At 38.8% G+C, this 18830-nt stretch overlaps 1 protein-coding gene across 2 annotated transcripts in view; it reads right to left on the reverse strand.

Moving 5' to 3' along the window:
• Window positions 1-2760: 2760 nt before the first annotated feature.
• APOO (apolipoprotein O) overlaps window positions 2761-18830 on the reverse strand; it is a 59457-nt gene continuing 43387 nt past the window's right edge. Inside the window, exons 8-12 of one of the 2 annotated variants that reach the window (XR_013825653.1) lie at window positions 7474-7539; window positions 3952-4025; window positions 3517-3612; window positions 3350-3430; window positions 2761-2798 (exon numbers count right to left, since the gene is read on the reverse strand). Coding sequence is in view for 1 of the 2 variants with exons in the window: in XM_079910047.1 (XP_079766173.1) it covers window positions 7504-7539 (36 nt within the window). In the remaining variant the exon portion in view is untranslated. Of the gene's footprint in view, window positions 2799-3349; window positions 3431-3516; window positions 3613-3656; window positions 4026-7473; window positions 7540-18830 lie in introns of those variants that run through there. The other variant, XM_079910047.1, reaches the window with a different exon arrangement.

The raw sequence follows: 18830 nt of genomic DNA on the forward strand, positions 1-18830 counted from the left end.
ATTTTTAAAGGACAGTGGCATACCTTACTATGCAAACAGATATTAATTTTAAATTAAACATATCTATCCATTAAAGCACGACTTGCAGGATCTCAGCTGGTACTACTCTTAGCCAGACATTAAAATTCCTATTCATACTGAAAGTAATAAGACATTAAATCTTGTCTAGGACTTCCCTGGTGGTGCAGTGGTTAAGTATCCGCCTGCCAATGCAGGGGACATGGGTTCGATCCCTGGTCCGGGAAGATGCCACATGCCTTGGAATAACTAAGACCGTGCGCCATAACTACTTAGCCCGCACTCTAGAGCCCGCGCACCACGACTACTAAGCCCGCATGCTGCAACTACTGAAGCCCACGTGCCTAGAGCCCGTGCTCCGCAACAAGAGAGGCCACCATGATGAGAAGCCCGTGCACCGCAATGAAGAGTAGCCCCCGCTCACCGCAACTAGAGAAAGCAGCAAATACCCAGTGCAGCCAAAAATAAAATAAATAAAATAAATAAATTTATTTTAAAAAAATCATTCCTCCAACCACACTCAAATTTGGGGTCACTAACAAAATCCCAGTATTGTGTCAAATAAGCATTTAAAGGACTCACTAATGACTTCACTTTTGAGTGTGGGGAGCAGTCTTCGCATCCTGGATTTTCCTCCATCTTTGCATTTGTTTTTTGTTCCACCTGTCCTGTACACTCCCAAAACAGGCCAGCACTGAAGTGAGTCTTCAGTGTGTACCTTCAGGGTGTACCTGAGAGGAGAGAGAATTTACGGAGTGACTTTGCCAATGCTGAGCCTGAAGACTACGTCACAGGTGGGAGGGTGGGCAGGGAGAAGAGTCACTTCCTTCGCTTTTCTTTTGCCTTCAAGAGTCACAGCTAAAGTTGAACAACTAAGTTCTAGAGCTGATTAAGATGATAAAGGCCCTTAAATGTGAAATATAGGTGACTCAGCACTGAACAAAATGTGAAATAGTGAAACGCTTGTTTATGAAAACAAACTTTTCTCCCACTGAGAAATGTGCTTGGCTATCATTTCATAAACTTAAATAAGCCTGAACTTCGGTTATATCTGGAGTTTGACCTAATTGTACCTTTAGAACTATGTGCTGGCTAATTATTGACTTGAAATCTGAACCTCTCAGAAGGGAAACAAAACATCAGACAGGAGGTAGACAGGGTGAAAACCAAAACCTCAAGCAAGTTTCTTTCAACCAGTGGTGAACAAAACCATTATTGCAAATATTTACTTTTAATTAAAATTAAGCCTCGGATGAGGGTGTAGTCCCACAAATATACTGCTGGTCCCTCTGACAGTGGTTTTTGCATTAACTTGGGTGGGTGCAATGAATTAAATAAAAAGTGAAAACGTACACTCACAGTAAATTCCTCAGCTCCTATAAATAATCATGAATAGTGCTGGTCACAGACGAAAATGTTCCTCTAAATACCTAGCCTTTCCAAAAGATTGTGCCAAGTGTGTTCATCAAGATAGGAGAATGAGGAAAACATAATCTCTTTTTTTTGCTGAGCTCAAGCATTCTGAATTTTATCTTTAAACTAATGAAAATCATCATTACTCATTACTTGGTCTAATTTTAACTGTCACAGATTTGCTATTTAACCACAAGCTAGTTGCATTTTTCTATCTCTATATGTGAACACAGGCATTTTACATATATTTTGAATTTTCTTTGAGCCATTTAGATATAATGTCATTGATCCATTTAGGGAAAGTGCTTTGCATCACACAGGCCTCTACTGGGCTGGGATCCAGCACTGCACTTAGCACAAAAGCTGCTGACCCAGCAGCCCAGGCACCTGCTAGTCCACTGCCTGGGTGGGTGGTCCCTCAGCGGGCCTCGATTCTTCTATCTACTACTATTATTTTGACTCTGTCCCAAGGCGTGACATAGGTGATAAGATTGATGAAGGCATTCTTTAGCGCCACTAGTCTCTTTCTTTCCCACTGAAACAATTGCTTTTAAATCTTGATTTTTGACAAAGCAATCTTTCTTAGGACACATTATTACAGAATAAAACATGCCACATCTGTCTCTTCAGAGAAGCTTAAATCACTCTGTATGGTAGAGAACGTTGTCTCCAAAGCCCTAAAGTTATTCAAATAGAACCATCCTGATTAAGTTAGAGATAAATTGGATTGAGAGTCAGTCTTATTATTAAGAAAAAATGGTCATAAGAAACAGAGTAAAGAGTGTAAATGTAAGTAGAGAGTATTACCTCAGGACAGAGAAAAACAGAGTACAAATGCACTGAGGTCAGGAAATAAGCCAAAAAGGAAAGATAGAAAATAGCATTAGAAAAGTATAAACAGCTAGGGAAATGTAAGATACTATAATATGAAAAATTTATATTCCCTGCAGTTCAAAGCTCATGGAAGGCATGCAAAAAGTATTAAATACAAAAAAAGGCAGCACTGGATACAAACAGCCATGAAAGGAAAAGATCATAGCATAAAAGCAACTGAGTTGCCCTGGGTGGGAGGTGATTCACTTGTTATCCTAAATATGGGCCAGATACTACTGGGTGCCAGCTCTGTGAGACCCACCGTCCTTGGAGGAGTTAAGAGATTTTAAGGCAGTGTTTCAACACGACTAAAGTGTTAAAAATGGAAGTAATACCTTCCAATTAGGAGACTCTGAAACACCTTTTGATTGATGATCTCCAGAGCACACTGCGGTGGGGGCCATTCCTTCATCTTCTCTAGATCAAGAGTGAGGAAACCTGTGGATTCTCTACTTTCTGGAGGTGACAGAGGAAGCCAAGGCAACGGGAAAAGCCTGAAACAATAATAGTATATTTATAGTGAGATATTATAATTTAGGCACAGCTTTAATGTATTTGGTTGACTGGTATAGTAACACGAAAGTATTTCAGTATAGCAGGAAATAAAAGATTTCTGGGTCACTAGGGGGATTATTCTGGAGACAAATATGCTTCGGCTCATTAATCCAGTAACAATGCTGGCACCGTTCCTGTCATCTTGGCTCTGTCAAATGTATTTAACATTAACATGTGCATGTTCCATTTGTGTATTGCTATCCTACCAACTGCTATCAGTTCTGGAAGGTCAACAATTTAGGAATTAAATTGACACTATAAGAATACAAAGATGACTTATAATTTCTAAGCTTGACTGAAATTTGGAAATTCTCAATCCTCTTTCATATAGTTTCCCCACCCATCCTTCCTGGCTGGCTGACAAGTCAAAAGAAACTCCTGCTGTTCCCACCAGCACCGGGAAGACGGAGTTCAATGAGCTGTGCACTTAGAGGCCACAAAGGCAAATACAAGGCCTACATACAGAGAACCAACACACACAACCACATACCATTCCTCCGCTGGCAGAGGACAGAGACTACGTCATTATGCATCTCCCGCTGGCAGTCAAGAACCGGAAGATCTGTACAAGCTGGGAGGCAATGGCACACAATAAGGGGTCACGGTCATTGTTCTTTTGTATGTCTTCTCATCAGGGTCAGGCAAACTTTTACTTACAAGTTTTGCTCCTTGTGCTGGCAACAGAAGCATCGTCTCTCTGCTCCAGAGCCACTTTTCTCAACTTGACCTTTGGAGACTGCCTGACAGCTGATGCTAAGAAGCAGAGTGAATGGTTTTAACATACACACACACCATGCACACACGCATACCCCCCCACACACATACAGGTACACTCAGAGACACACACAGGGACATCAGATACACTTAAACTGTCACTCAATAAATAATAAGAGAAAAAAAAGCAGGACAACTTTTTTTTTAACTTAGAATTTTAATTATGTACATAAATAGCAACATGAGAATGAGGAGTTCTAAGACTTATACATTATCTCTAGGTGAAAGAATTTCAGATTAGTCCACTTGGAGTATGGCATCACCCAAGATAACAAAGAGGCCTAGTATAGTTTTTCCTGAAGAAGAATGCCAACTTACTACATTCAGTACTGACTTCTCTGCCATTTTTCTGTAGAAATACTGGTTTATCATATGGAGTTTCCAATGTTTACCTATAAATAAAAGAAAAAGAAAACCATAAATAAACAGTTCCCCCCAAAATGAAAACAGCTCTAAGGTTTTGCAGTTTGAAAATTCTTTAGGTTTAAGTGATCACATCAAATACTTATAATACCATTATATGACCATGAGGATGACAATGAGCCAGAGAAATCTGTAATTATTCCCATTTTATAAATGGGTACACTAAAAACCAGAAAGGTTTTGTGTTACATCAATACTACATGCAGATTCTCAGCTAGCTGGGTATCTGAGATAAACAGATGGATGGGTGAATAAATTAAAAATAAACGCTTAAATGGCACAGGACACACTACATCGCTCCCCTTCTGAAAACCAAACAACCACATTTCCATCCATCTGCTGGAGGAGAGCATGATTACATCATTGCTAGTCTGACGCATACCTTTCCTCACATCACCCCATCATTCTTTTCTGGAATGAAACACACATCAAATCCAAAGACACCAAAGACAAACCAACTCTTCTCCAGATTGCCTTTTTCCTAATACATAATGAACCTACTTAGCAATTAGAGGTTTATAAATATTTCAGTTTTAATATAAAACTAAAAATTCTTAAACATCTAAACCACTAACTTACCTTTTCTATCTCTGTTTATTAACCTGTTTGAACTTCTCTAAGAATTCAATAGATTTACTGCATTGTTAAAAAAAAACTACAAACTGCCAGTAATCTATATTAATAAGGATTCAATAGATCATGGTAGTCCATACTAGGAAATTATGAAGCAGCTAAAGGAGGAATGAGATAGATCTATAAGTACCAACAGGGAAAGATGTACACAACATATTAAGTGAAAAAAAAAGCAAGTTCATTCAATATAACTAAACATGACACTGTCTACAAAGTACTCTTACCAAAAAATTGAACCTAAATCTGATTTAGCCTTCAGATCCAACTATCAGTTTATGGGAAATGCAGAGAGGAGAGGAACCAAGAGATAAACAGAATGACACTAAATGGATGCACTCAGCCACAGCCAGAGCATGGGAAATTTAAAGGAAAAATAAGCCCAGTTTTTCAACAAATAAATGATAAGAGAAAAATGAGGGAGAAGGAACTATTACAGTTTAAAAGGGACTTAAGACATCTGAAAATAAAGACAGTTTATATCTTTGTAAAAAAATTAAAAAACAAAAAAATAAAAGGGACTTAAGAGACTCATCAGTCAAATGCAGTGGCAGATCTTGTTTGGATCCTGACTCAAACAAAATAACTGTAAAAAGTTATTAACGAGACAATCAGGGAAATCTGCAAACTACCTGAATATTAGATGATATTACGGAATTAGTGTTAATTTCTTCAGGTGTGATAATAAAACTGCACTATGTGCCTGCATGGAGCTTTCAGTATACTTGCAAAACAGTACAAGGAATATGATCTCATTCTATCAAAAACCCAAAAGCCTGTATGGATGCGTGTGCATGTGCATGTGCACGTGTGTGTGTGTGTGTGTGTGTGTGTGTGTGTGTGTGTGTGTGTGTGTGTGTATTACACATAAAGAAAAAAGTCTGGAATGATGTACCAAACTATCAACAGAAATTACCTCTGGGAAAGGAATGGAGGACAAGACAAGCTTTAAAAATATTTATCTAAAAAAACTCTTTACAACAAATATGCATCACTTTTATAATTAAAAATTACGTCTCCAATAAAGAGCTAACGAAAATTAAAAATGAAATCAAGGCTGTGTATATAGTAAGCTGAACTCTGGCCCAGAATATTTTTGAAAGAATGAAGTGGATATGTACATGGTTTTCCTTTATTCTGTGGCTCGTTGCCCCTGTAAAGAAATATAACCATATTCAGTGTAAAGTCTCTGAAGGACATGTGTGACTTCCTGGCTGCTTACCCACCAGTCGCCTTTCTAACAGCATATCTGATGCACACCGGGCTCCACTTTCCAGAGATGCCAGTTCTGCGGTGGGGTCTACGCCTCTGCTTTTTAACAAACTTCCCAGGTAATTTGTATAACAAAATTTGAGAAATGCTGATTTGGGGTTACTATATGAAAGGCTGTGATGTGAAAGAGGATCTGGATTTATTTTCTGTGACTGCTAAGGCAAGATCAGACCATTGTGTAGGAGTTACAAGGAGACGTATTTTTGCTTAGTATAAGAAACAGCTCCCTAAAAATTAGGACTGCCCAAAGATGGCTGTCCTGTGGGGTGCTTTTCCTATCAGTGGAGGTGAAAAGTGGGAACACACAGGGCTACAGAGAATTTACGCTTGAGGCTGGGGGTTGGGCCAGATGATCCTTTTCAAATTCTAAGATTATATGACTCTCTAGGTCTCTGAAAACACAGAGACAACTTGAGAAAGAAAACCTCAAACCCAGAGCTTTCATGAGTTTTTAATAGCTTTCATGAGTTTTAAATAGTTTTAAATAGCCATGCCTTATGATAAATGTGACACTGATTTTTTTAAACAAATTTCTATTATAAAGAAAATGCATATTCATTGCAAAAAATTTAAAAATACATAAAGTTATACAGAAGAAAAAATATAAAAATCATCCATAATCCTACTATCTGAAGATACATACTTAAATTTTTGTTGTATTTCCTGGTCATTATCCTCTCTAAAAATGTATCACACTAGCCTTTTTTTTTTTTAATTTAATAATTGTGCATATGTTCCCATGCAATTAAATATTATTGAAACATAATAACATTCCTCTTTATGGACATACCATAATTAAACCATTTTCCTGTAGCTGAATATTTAGATTGTTTCCAAATTCAATATAATCTAATTACCATGAAATCATAAGTGCTATTATATAATTTTTAATATATACACAAAATAATATTAACATAACTAGTGTTTTCTACTTAGCAAGTACTCAATGGGTAAATATTGAACATATGAATGAAAACAAATGGTGAATTGAGTATACGACCAAAAGAAATCACACTGATTGACTTTATCAGATACTATCCTAAATTTCTCTAGACTCAAGTTACTCAAATCCACAAAGAAAGACAGCGACACCTATGAATTCCTTATGTCACTTACTCTATATAATTTTGAGCTTCTCTACAATAGTCATGCATTCAGCAAATGTTTATTGAATGATTATTAGATGCATACAACTGTGCTTACTATAGTGAAATGCTGTCTGAAAAAAAAATAAGCCTAGGAAATAATTGTTTGAAATAGGTTTATAGACAAATCCCAAATGTCGAGTTCTAGCTTGTATAAAAAACCCAGGTACTTCTCAGGAACAAACACAATTAAAAAGTCACAGCACTTAAGCCCAGAAATTAAAGATGGAATGAAATATCATCCTGACCCTTATGTGTCCACACGAAGTTGAAATGGCTATAATTAATCAAATTAAATTAATTAAAGACAAGTCATTTCAATTGGTGCTAATAATGCTAAAAATAACCACAGAGTTTTCTTGTTCTTTACCTGATTAAAATGGGCAGAGCATGGAGTATTCTACTTATTTCCGGGTGAATTCTTCACATTTTCCGACTTGTAAAACAGAAAGTAAGAATATTAATGCAGTTTGAAAAGAAATAGTAAAACTTCTAAAGAAATAGTAGACTGTTTCAAAGTGCACATCTTCACCTTGTGACTGAATATTATCTGATGCAAAGTGACCCATGTCTCGGTAAACTGAAGGAATTACTAGGGCTCCCTGAGGGCCCTGCTGTAGAAAGTGACTCAGGCACAGAGGAGAGCAGGAAATAAAGCTCCATTAATCCTCACTACACAGATTCGGCCAACAGCTGATTTGATAAAAAATCCAATCAACAGTGAAAAGATTTCTTTACTACTTCATGCCACTGTAATTGTTAAAGAAGGTTACTGAATCACTTTGCTGTACACCTGAAACTAACACGACACTGTAAATCAATTATACTCCAATAAAAAAAAAAGAATAGTCATCATGATCTGAAACTAAAAAAAAAAGGTTTCACACCTATGGGACGGTTTCCTGTGGGTACTCTGCTCCGTATATCATCCAACATAGGGGCTAAATCACAAAACATGTTTACTCTGGAAGAGGTTATAACCAGACGGCACCCATTCCACCTGGCCACCATCTGGGAACATATAATTAGGTCACGTCATCAATGAAAAGTAAGGTAGGAAAGGTTCTAGTGGGAAAAGTTCACGTGTTAAATGTTTAAGGCCTTACTTGCTTTCCCAGATGTTTTTAAGACTTTAATTCTGAAAACACATTAATAAGACCTGATGTACGTCAAGGATCTGAGCTCTCATGAGATGGCAATCTGAAAAACACTAGGCTGTAGTTGGGTGGGCAATAGGGCTGTGACTCTATGGTCTAGACTTGGTGCAGGTTCTGCCGGTGACCTTCTCTCGGAGTTATCCATGGGTGAAGGAGGGGGGAATGTGAGAAAGCAGGAACACACGCCTAACCCTGTAATTTCAGAGCATGGCTCCTAGGCAACTTCAGGCTTACTGAAGTGGTTGAGAACCTGTCTCTAAGCATAGTGATCATACATCTTGGCTTGCCCAAGTTATACATACTGGTTTATACTTATTGTCCCAGCATAATTAATAGTGCCCCGTTTCACTCTCAAGAGTATCCTGGTTTGGATGATAAATTATATGGTCACCCTATCTACAGACCACATTCCCTTGATGATGGAGTTCTGGGGAAAGAGGCCATACGTATTGCTTGGTGGATCATCACACAATATCCAGGTCTACTTGTTGCTCTGAACAGAGCTCTACAGGACTCAGCGCCTATGCCTTACACTATTCCTTGAGAGCCACTTTCACTCACACACACACACACACACACACACACACACACACACACACATACACACCCCAGAGGCATTCTTGCTGTTGCTCTTCCAACTTCCCAAGCTCTTTCCTGGGATAGGACCTTTGCAAAATAAATCCCTTGACCTAGACTGGTCAATCCCAATTTTGGTCTGGCTAAATGCTATTCATCCTTTAGATCAAGGCTTTCCCCTGTCCTCTGCCCTTCGATTCAGATAAGAACCTTTTATTCACATTGATAGCATCCATGTACTTCCTGATTTGTGTAATTCTTTCATTCATGTTTGAATCCTTCACAAATATATTTAAGTTTCATGAGGGCACAACACTCCTAGGACCTCCTAGCATACAGTATTCAAACAGTTGCTGAATAAACAAATGAAATGAGCTAGAACCTAGAGACCTGATGAGTGTTTAAAAAAAAGTTTGGGTATGTAATTAATGAAGAAGAGATAAAAAGAGGCTTATGAAGGCAAGTGAGATAACTATGTCCAACAATTGGGTCTGTCATAAAAACCATGTGGTTCCCTACTTAGTTAATCAAAAATATAAGATAAGATATACTATCTTAGAATAAGATAAGAATATAAGATGCTAAATTCATAAACTTTTTTATCCTTTGGACATTAAGAAAATGAGTACATAAAGACATTCTTCTGGTTGAAGAAAACAACTGTTGCTAGGAAATTTTTCTTGTTTGACTACATATCACTTATAACAAAACATGACAGTCAAATATCTCACTAATGAAGTATTGAACCCATCCACCCTATTACAAATCAGATCTCTCTTGGCAGAAACCATCATCATCTCAGCAAAAACAACATTCTGACTTCAAAAGACAGTTTGTGACTTAGCACAAGCCAGAAATCAAATTTTTTTGCATTTTCGGACAGTTTTATTTAAAATATTTTACAATGCAACCATTCTCCTTATATCTAATTTCAATACATACTGGGTTTCATTGTTTTTTTAAAGTGATTGATACATTTTATTTAACCCAACACATCTAAAATACTATTATTTCAACATGTAATCAATATAACATCAATCAACATTAAAATTATGAGATAGTTTACAATCTTTTTATTTGTACCATGTCTTCTAAATTTGGTGTGAATTTGCGCTTACAGCATACCTCAGTTCAGATTAGCTACACTTCATGTAGTCAACATCTGGTGCCTGCCATATTGGATTGCAAAGGGCTAGAGGAATAAGCTAAATAGCACTGCACTGTGATGGTTAATTTTATGTGTCAACTTGGCTAAGCTACAGTAGAAATTTTATTTTCTTACCATGTCCATGAACATGAATAATAATTTCTATTAGCAAAATTGAAACATTTGTTTTAATCAAAATATTTATTTCTAATTAGTATGCACTGCCATATGAAGGGGGATTTCTAGCCAAACCTCTGAGGTACAGCAATCCACTTGAAATGTCTGATCCCCTCACCAGCTGAATTATTTTGATCAATTACTTAACTCCTCCAAAATGCAGTTTCCTCGTTTATAACATGGAGATAATAATAGAACCTGCCTCACAGACTCTTCCTGAGCATACAGTTAGCACACAGGGCCAAGCTCACAGCAAGTGCTCAATAAAAATGACCTATCCCAAAAGAAACGAAACTGAGTTATCTGTAGTGACGTGGATGGACCTAGAGACGGTCATACAGAGTGAAGTAAGTCAGAAAGAGAAAAAATAAATACCGTATGCTAACACATATATATGGAATCTAAAAAAAAAAAAAGGTTCTGATGAACCTAGGGGCAGGACAGGAATAAAGACACAGACGTAGAGAATGGACTTGAGGACACAGGGAGGGGGACGGGTAAGCTGGGGCGAAGTGAGAGAGTGGCATGGACATATATACACTACCAAACGTAAAACAGATAGCTAGTGGGAAGCAGCCGCATAGCACAGGGAGATCAGCTCGGTGCTGTGTGACCACCTAGAGGGGTGGGATAGGGAGGGTGGGAGGGAGACGCAAGATGGAGGAGATATGGGGATATCTGTATATGTATAGCTGATTCACTTTGTTATAAAGCAGAAACTAACACACCATTGTAAAGCAATTATACTCCAATAAAGATGTTAAAAAAAAACTACCTATCCTATGTGGTAGGTCACTTAACTTTTTTGATGAGGAAATAAAAGGTAAACATAAATGACCTGTTACAGACCCCAGTGAAATTCCAGTTCACTGGATGTGGTAGGCAGAATAACGGCCCCTTCAAAGATGTTTGCACCCTAATCCTGGAACCTGTGACTGTGCTACCATACATGGCAAAGGAGAATTACGGTGGCACTGGAGTTAAGGTTGCTAACCAGCTGACCTTACAATAGGGAGATTATCTTGGATTATCTGGGTGGGCCCAATCGAATCACATGGGTTCCTATAGTCTAAGAGGATGGAAGACAGGGTCAAAGAAATGGGACATGAAAAGGACTCATTGGCAGCTGCTGGCTCTGAAGACGAAGGAAGAGGGCTGGGAGTCAAGGAATGCTGCAGCCTCTAGAAGCTGGGAACTACCCTCAGCTGACAGCTAGCAAAGCAGACCTTGGTCCTATAACTGCCAAGAAACTAAATTCTGTCAACAACCTCAAGGAGCAGGAAGCGGATTCTCCCCTGGAACCTCCAGAAAGGAATGCAGCCCTGCTGACACCTTGATTTAGCACCGGACTCCTGACCTACAGAGTCTAAGATAATAAATTTGTACTACTTTCAGCCAGTAAATTTGTGGTCATTAGTTATGGCTGCAATGGGAAACTAAAACAGATAGGAGGACTTTTGACTAAGGAGTATAATAAGCCCTAGGGCTCCATTTTCCATGAGGAAATGTTACCTTCTCCTAAGCAGATGTCACATGACATCTATCATGGTTACCATTTCTAAAGTCTGTCCATTTTCTCAGCTTCTCACATGGATAAACTCAATCCTTGAAACAGCCCCATGAGGTACTACCCCCATTTCCCAAGAGCACCAGAGCGACTTCCCAAGGTTTCAAGGCTTGTAAGAGGTGGGGGTGGGGTGGGAGTGGGGGAAGAGCCCGGTGCACCCACTCTGGAGTCCACTCTCTTGGCCACCAGGCCATGCTGCATCCTGCCTTGTCTACCTTTCCTCATACCAAAAGTGTATGCCTTTCGAAAAAGCAGACTTCTTTTTTCAGGATTTCTTACTTTTTATTTTGTTAAGTAATGATGTTTTAAAAAAAAGAAAGGGACTTCCCTGGTGGCACAGTGGTTAGGAATCTGCCTGCCAATGCAGGAGACACGGGTTCAATCCTGGTCCGGGACGATCTCACATGCCGCGGAGCAACTAAGCCCGTGCGTCACAACTACTGAGCCTGCGCTCCAGAGCCCACGAGCCACAAATACTGAGCCTGTGTGTCACAACTACTGAAGCCTGTGCACCTAGAGCCTGTGCTCCGCAACAAGAGAAGCCACCGCAATGAGAAGCCCACGCACCGCGACGCAGAGTAGCCCCTGCTCCCCACAACTAGAGAAAGCCCGCGCACAGCAATGAAGACCCAATGCAGCCAAGAAAAAAAAAAAGAAAAATCATTGCCTAGTACCTTTATTTCTTAGAATTTTAAACAGCAAAAACTAGAAAGGGCACAAATTCAGAACAAATTTAGCTTTATGGAAAACCCACCACATTGTCCTTATTTTTATTTTATTGTGGTAAGAACGCTTAATATGAGATCTGCCCTCCTGACAAATTTTTAAGTGTACAATACAGTAATGTTAACTATAGGCACTATATTGTACAGCAGGTCTCTAGAATGTATTCATCTTGCATAACTGAAACTTTATACCCACTGATTAGCAACTCCCCATTTTCCACTCCCCCCAGCCCCTGGCAACCACCACTCTACTCTCTTCTTCTATAAATTAGACTATTTTAGATACTTCATTTAGATACTTCATTTTAGATACTTCACAGAAGTATTTCTCCTTCTGTGACTGCCTTATTTCAAAGATGATCACTTTAAAATCACATAACTTACAGCAAAACTTGAGTGTGTTTAGAAAGCTAAGGAATTTCGAATGGAGAAAAAGAAAGCAGGACACATTTACTCAGATTGATGGCTGCTGCTTCCCTTTCAATTTCCTGCTGAGCCAGCAAAGGCTTGAATACAACTATAAAAAGCTCAGCTTTAGAAGTTCTGCTCAGTTTTCATGTTAGTAACAGGTTTACATTTCTTTTATATTTTCCTTACCTTCAAAGAATTATTAAGAATTTTCTTTTTAGTTATTGTTGGTCTTTAACAGTCATTCTACAATTCTTTGATAGTAACTTGTCACATTTTTTAAAAATCTAGTGAAAATTAAACATGACTTTTAATGAAACACACTGCTGTGTTTGGCTAATGTAGAAGACAACTCCAAAAGAGCTATCTGTGACCCTGGAGCCTGACACCCACAAATAGCCTCCATCTCTGAAACTCAGGCTTTGAGCTGGGACTATTCTGAAAGGGTTTCAGATTAGCAACGGACAATCAATAGTTTCATGCTTTTATTAAACATCTAGAGTCAAAGAGTGAAAACCGTAATGGAAAAGATCTATGAATCAACTACATTAAGTACTTCTGATCATCAAAAGGCACCAAAACTGAAGAAACAAGCCTCAAACTGGGAGAAGACATCTGCAAACATGTGACCAAAAATATTAGTATCTAGGAAAAAATAAAGAACTCTTATAAATCATTAAGAAAGGAACTAATGACCCACATGAAAAATGGCCAAAAAGGGCTTCCCTGGTGGCGCAGTGGTTGAAAGTCTGCCTGCCGATGCAGGGGACACGGGTTCGTGCCCCGGTCCGGGAAGATTCCACATGCCGCGGAGCGGCTGGGCCCGTGAGCCATGGCTGCTGAGCCTGCACGTCCGGAGCCTGTGCTCCACAACGGGAGAGGCCACAACAGTGAAAGGCCTGCGTACCAGAAAAAAAAAAAAAAAAAGGCCAAAAGACATAAACAGGCATTTCAAGAAGAAACCAATAAACATGTGAAAAGATGCTCAACCTCATTAGTAATCAAAGGAACATACATTAAAACAACAATGAGAGATTCTGAGACCATTTTGACATGCCAGACAGCGAGGAAACTATTGCAGAGTCCTTGTGTCATGTCAAAAGGACGCAGAGCCAACTTCTACTGGCCAAAATGGAACAATCTGAACTCCAACAAGGATAAGAAATACAAAGCATTCAAACCCAAATATATTTAAATCTACAAATTCAAAATGATTCTCAAAAAAACCCCACTAATTGGTGACCTTCTGAGGATGAGAGGGAACCAATTTATTATTTTGAAAACCAGATAAACAAGAGCAAAAATTGAGCATTTATCCTAACTTTCCTATAATTGTGTAACTAAATAGTATATGAGGGGAAGTAGTTCCTTATTAAAGTGTTCTAGCTATTATGTGAAATGACAGAAATAGAATATCACCATTTTCCAACTCCCAGTGAGTCAGTAGGTCTAGGCATTGAGCCTCAATAGCCACTAACACCAAAATGGTAAAGTGAAGCAAAAACTTAGATGCCTACATAGACCTATAGCCTTGCCAATAGGATCAAACACGAACTTGATTAGGCAGCCTCTGGATCCAGTGGCCAATCTACAGGAAACGTAGAGAAGAAAGGAACACGTTCAACTGCACCATAAGCGTGCAATCCGCAAAACCCAAACTGTTGGAAACTCTACAGGTCCGACACGCCAGGTTCCTTTAACAGATACAGTGTAAGGAAAATAAGAGGATGGAAGGGGAACCAGTAGATTAAGTGACTTAAAAGGGAAAAAAAAAGACTTAAAAGGAATATCAAGTCAGAAATAATCATGGGCAAGACTAAAGTGACAGGGATAAAGACTTAGGTGATAAAGCCATTAAGAAAAACAGGGAAGTTACTTCCTACTATGGAAGTCAGGATAGTAGGTAGTTTTGGATGGAAAGAGAGGAATGTGATTGGGGTGAGCTACATGGAAGGGCTTCTGGGGAGGCTGGCAAAATTCTGGGTTTTTGTCCTAGATGATGGTTACAAGGGTATGTGCCTTATAATAATTCACTCAGTGATAAAAAAATCAATTTAAAAATTGTTGAAGGAAAGCACATTATTGTGGCAACTGAGGAAATCTGACTATGGACTGTATATTAGATAATGATTATGTGAACAATGAAATGTCAACTTTCCTGAGCATGATAATGGTATTGTGATTATATCAGTAAATGACCATGTTCTTTAGAAATATATGCTGAATTAGATATGGGTAGAAAGCGCAGTATCTACAACTAACTCTCAAATGGTTCAGAAAAATAAAATACACATGTGTGTGAGCACCCAAGCATGTGTAAAAAGACAAAGCAAATGTAGCAAAACGTTAATTGGTGAATCTATGTGAAGGGTATATTCATTATACTATTCCTGCAACTGTTCTGTAGTTTTGAAATATTTTTTCAAAATAAAAACTGGGGAACAAAGTAAAGACATACACACGCACGCACACACACACACACACACACAAACACACAAACACACCCCACAGTGAAAAACTATTTCAAAGGCACCAGACTGGCAAAAATGGAAAACCTGTCATCTAGTAAAATTGATGTGCAGACATTATGAACTAGGAATCCTGGCCTAGAAAAACTCTTTTTTTAATTTAATTTAATTTAATTTAATTTAATTTTTGGCTGCGTTGGGTCTTCGTTGCTAAGTGCGGGCTCTCTCTAGTTATGGCAAGTGGGGGCTACTCTTTGTTGCGGTGCACGGGCTTCTCGTTGCAGTGGCTTCTCTTGTTGTGGAGCACGGGCTCTAGGCGCGCAGGCTCAAGTAGTTGCAGCATGTGGGCTCAGTAGTTGTGGTGCACAAGCTTAGTTGCTCCGCAGCGTGTGGGATCTTCCCGGACCAGGGATCGAACCCATGTCCCCTGCATTGGCAGGCAGATTCTTAACCACTGTGCCACCAGGGAAGTCCCTGGCCTAAGAAACTCTTAATAAACCATGACACATGTACAGAAATATGCTCAAAGCTGTGTGTGCAACGACAATATACTGAAAGCCACCTAGTTAGCCATCAACATGGGTATTTTCCCACAAAGAAATATTCCATAGCAGTGTAAATTAATAAATTACGGGCATACACAACCCATTAACATAATGTTTAGGGAACAAAACAACTTGCAAAATAACACATATAGTAAGACTCCATCTAAACTATATATTTATTTATATGTATATTTGATATTTATATTATAAAGGCAAAAAACAGGCAAGCTCAACTACAGTGTTTTAGAATAAATACGTTATGTGGTTCAACTAAAAGAAAAAGTTTAAAGAAAAACAATGGAATGAAAAGCACAAAATTCTGGATAGTGGTTCTCTCTGGGGAGATGGAAGGGCCCAGGAAGAACTTGGAAGACATTGGTAATTTCCTATTTTTAAAGATGGATGGTTTGTTGGTGTATGTATGGTCATTATATTGTTGGATTTTAAACTGTAAATATACATATATATGCAGTTATTTTATATTATATATGTTGTATTTTATGACATATTTTATATGTTCTTTTATCTCAAAAAAAGAAAAAAAAACCTAGACCCATTATGATGACAATATTTCTGGACACACCCATCTTTGCTTCACAGTTCAGACAAAGAATTCATTTTAGCTGAAGCAGATAAATTCCTCTTCACTGACCAATGACAGGACTGAAAGACCACCTCATCCAAACTTCGTTGATAGAAGACTCAGTGCAAACATTTAGAATTAATTCCTAAAAGGGAAAAGAGATGTGGCAGAGCAAAAAATGCCACAGACTGATGGTTTCTGAGAGTAATACAGCTCCATGGGAAATAATATAATTGAGAACTGAACCATCATTCATACCACTTAAAATTTCAGGGCCCCATTATTTGATAGTGAAATGCCATTGTCTTTTATTGATTTCCCTGCCCCCCACTTGTTGGACTTTGTGGGTTTCAGTATTTTTTGTTTGTTTTTGCTTTATTTTTTTATTTATTTATTTTTTTTTGCAGTACGTGGGCCTCTCACTGTTGCGGCCTCTCCCATTGCAGAGCACAGGCTCCGGACATGCAGGCTCAGCGGCCATGGCTCATGGGCCCAGCCTCTCCGCGGCATGTGGGATCTTCCCAGACTGGGGCACGAACCCACGTCCCCTGCATCGGCAGGCGGACTCCTAACCATTGCGCCACCAGGGAAGCCCTGTTTTTGCTTTATTAACGAGAGCAAAGACTTAAGCTACCCTGGAACAGGAATCTTTGGGGGCCCGGGAATTCTTTGAAGGGAACTGAAGAACACCTCATGGAGGAGATATTTGTCTGTTTCTTAGCATGTCTGGAAATTGGTTTTCAAGTTAGGCTTCAATTACCAGTCTCAATTAGGTGCAATCTGATTCATAATTGTTTGTACTATAATAATGTAACAGATGAACCTACTTTTGGTTGTAAGTAGTCAAAGAAATTTGTGGAATGCGGGGATCTAGTTCCCCTGCACTGGAAGTACAGAACCTTAACCACTGGACCACCAGGGAAGTCCCCCAGGGCCCCATTTTAAACACAATGTCCACAAATTTCTTTGACTATTTACCACCAAAAGTATGTACATATCAAATAATTCCCCAAATCTAACTATATCAAATCTTGAATTAATAAGGCCTTCTGATATTTTTCATTTAAAACTTGTGCTAAATGTTTAAGTAGTCAACATCCATTTTATTATCTTCTATTCACAACAGATAGCTGTCAGGACAACTGTGCTTTGAGAGTAAGTGAATGGAAGAACACTAAGCTCTCAGTGACGCTCAAGAGGGCAAGAGCATAGAAGGAAGACCAGAGACGACATGCAGACCAACCCCAGGCTAATTAGGCATCTTTACTATCTCGCTCCCCAAAGACTTGCATGTAAATACGAGTAGCTGTAATATCCAACGTTTTCAAATTACAATAAAATGCTGTTCTGCTTAGCTTGCATTCCAACCACAGTCCCATTGGTGTGCACGTGTCTGCCTGACACCACAGTGAGCGCTCAGAGGCTCCCAGGGGATCCCCTCCACCATAGCTTTCATGTGCATCGGTTCTGCACTGACACCACAGTGAGCACTCAGAACTGAGGAGGAGTTTCATTTTCTACATTTCTTTCTAAGGCTGTGTATAGTTTTCCTGACATTCTGTTTCCTTTCCCATATTAAACTCAGTGTGGACTTCAGGAATTTTTTAAACAGGAAAGAAAGCTTCCAAAGAAAATGTCAGAGAAATGAAAATAAAACTATGAGCATTTATTCTTTAAAAGGGATTGCCAAAGGGCACTTGATATTAATATAGAACTTCCTACTCAAGAGCTAGTTTAAACAGGCTCAACAGAGACTAATTCATTTACAAATCACCAGTACAATAATTAGTCTTAAGATTTCACTGGAAAATTATTTATGTAACTAATGAGGAGGGCTTATAATTTATTCTGTTAATGTTACTTCCAAATTCCAGTTTGAAATCCTGGGTTTTGAGATAGGTATGTATGTATTTATCTATTTATCTATCTATTTATTTATGGGCCATGCCGCATAGCATGCGAGATCTTAGTTCCCCGACCAGGGATCAAACCCATGCCCCCTGCAGTGGAAGCTCGGAGCCTAACCACTGGACCACCAGGGAATTCCCTAGGTATTTATATTTTTTAAAAGGGTATTCTGATTTGAGATGACAGGAGTCAAAAGTATTCTATGATACAGAAGGTATGTTAATAATAAGAACCCTAATTCTTCCTTATCGAGCTGTGCCTCTGAGTGCTTGGAGGAGGCATGATGCCTTGTTCTATATTCTCTAATCCTTATCAGAGGAAAGAGAGAATGTCCCAGCAAACATAGGCAACATTTAATCAGCTAAGTGGCTGTGAGAAGAGACAAAAAAATGACCTGTCCTTATAATTCCACAACCTTTTCCCCTCTGCTGTTTGCCCACCAGTCAGCACAATGGCCTGTAACTGG

Source organism: Stenella coeruleoalba (genome assembly GCF_951394435.1).
Source record: "Stenella coeruleoalba genome assembly, chromosome: X".
In the NCBI taxonomy this organism is placed as follows: domain Eukaryota; kingdom Metazoa; phylum Chordata; class Mammalia; order Artiodactyla; family Delphinidae; genus Stenella; species Stenella coeruleoalba.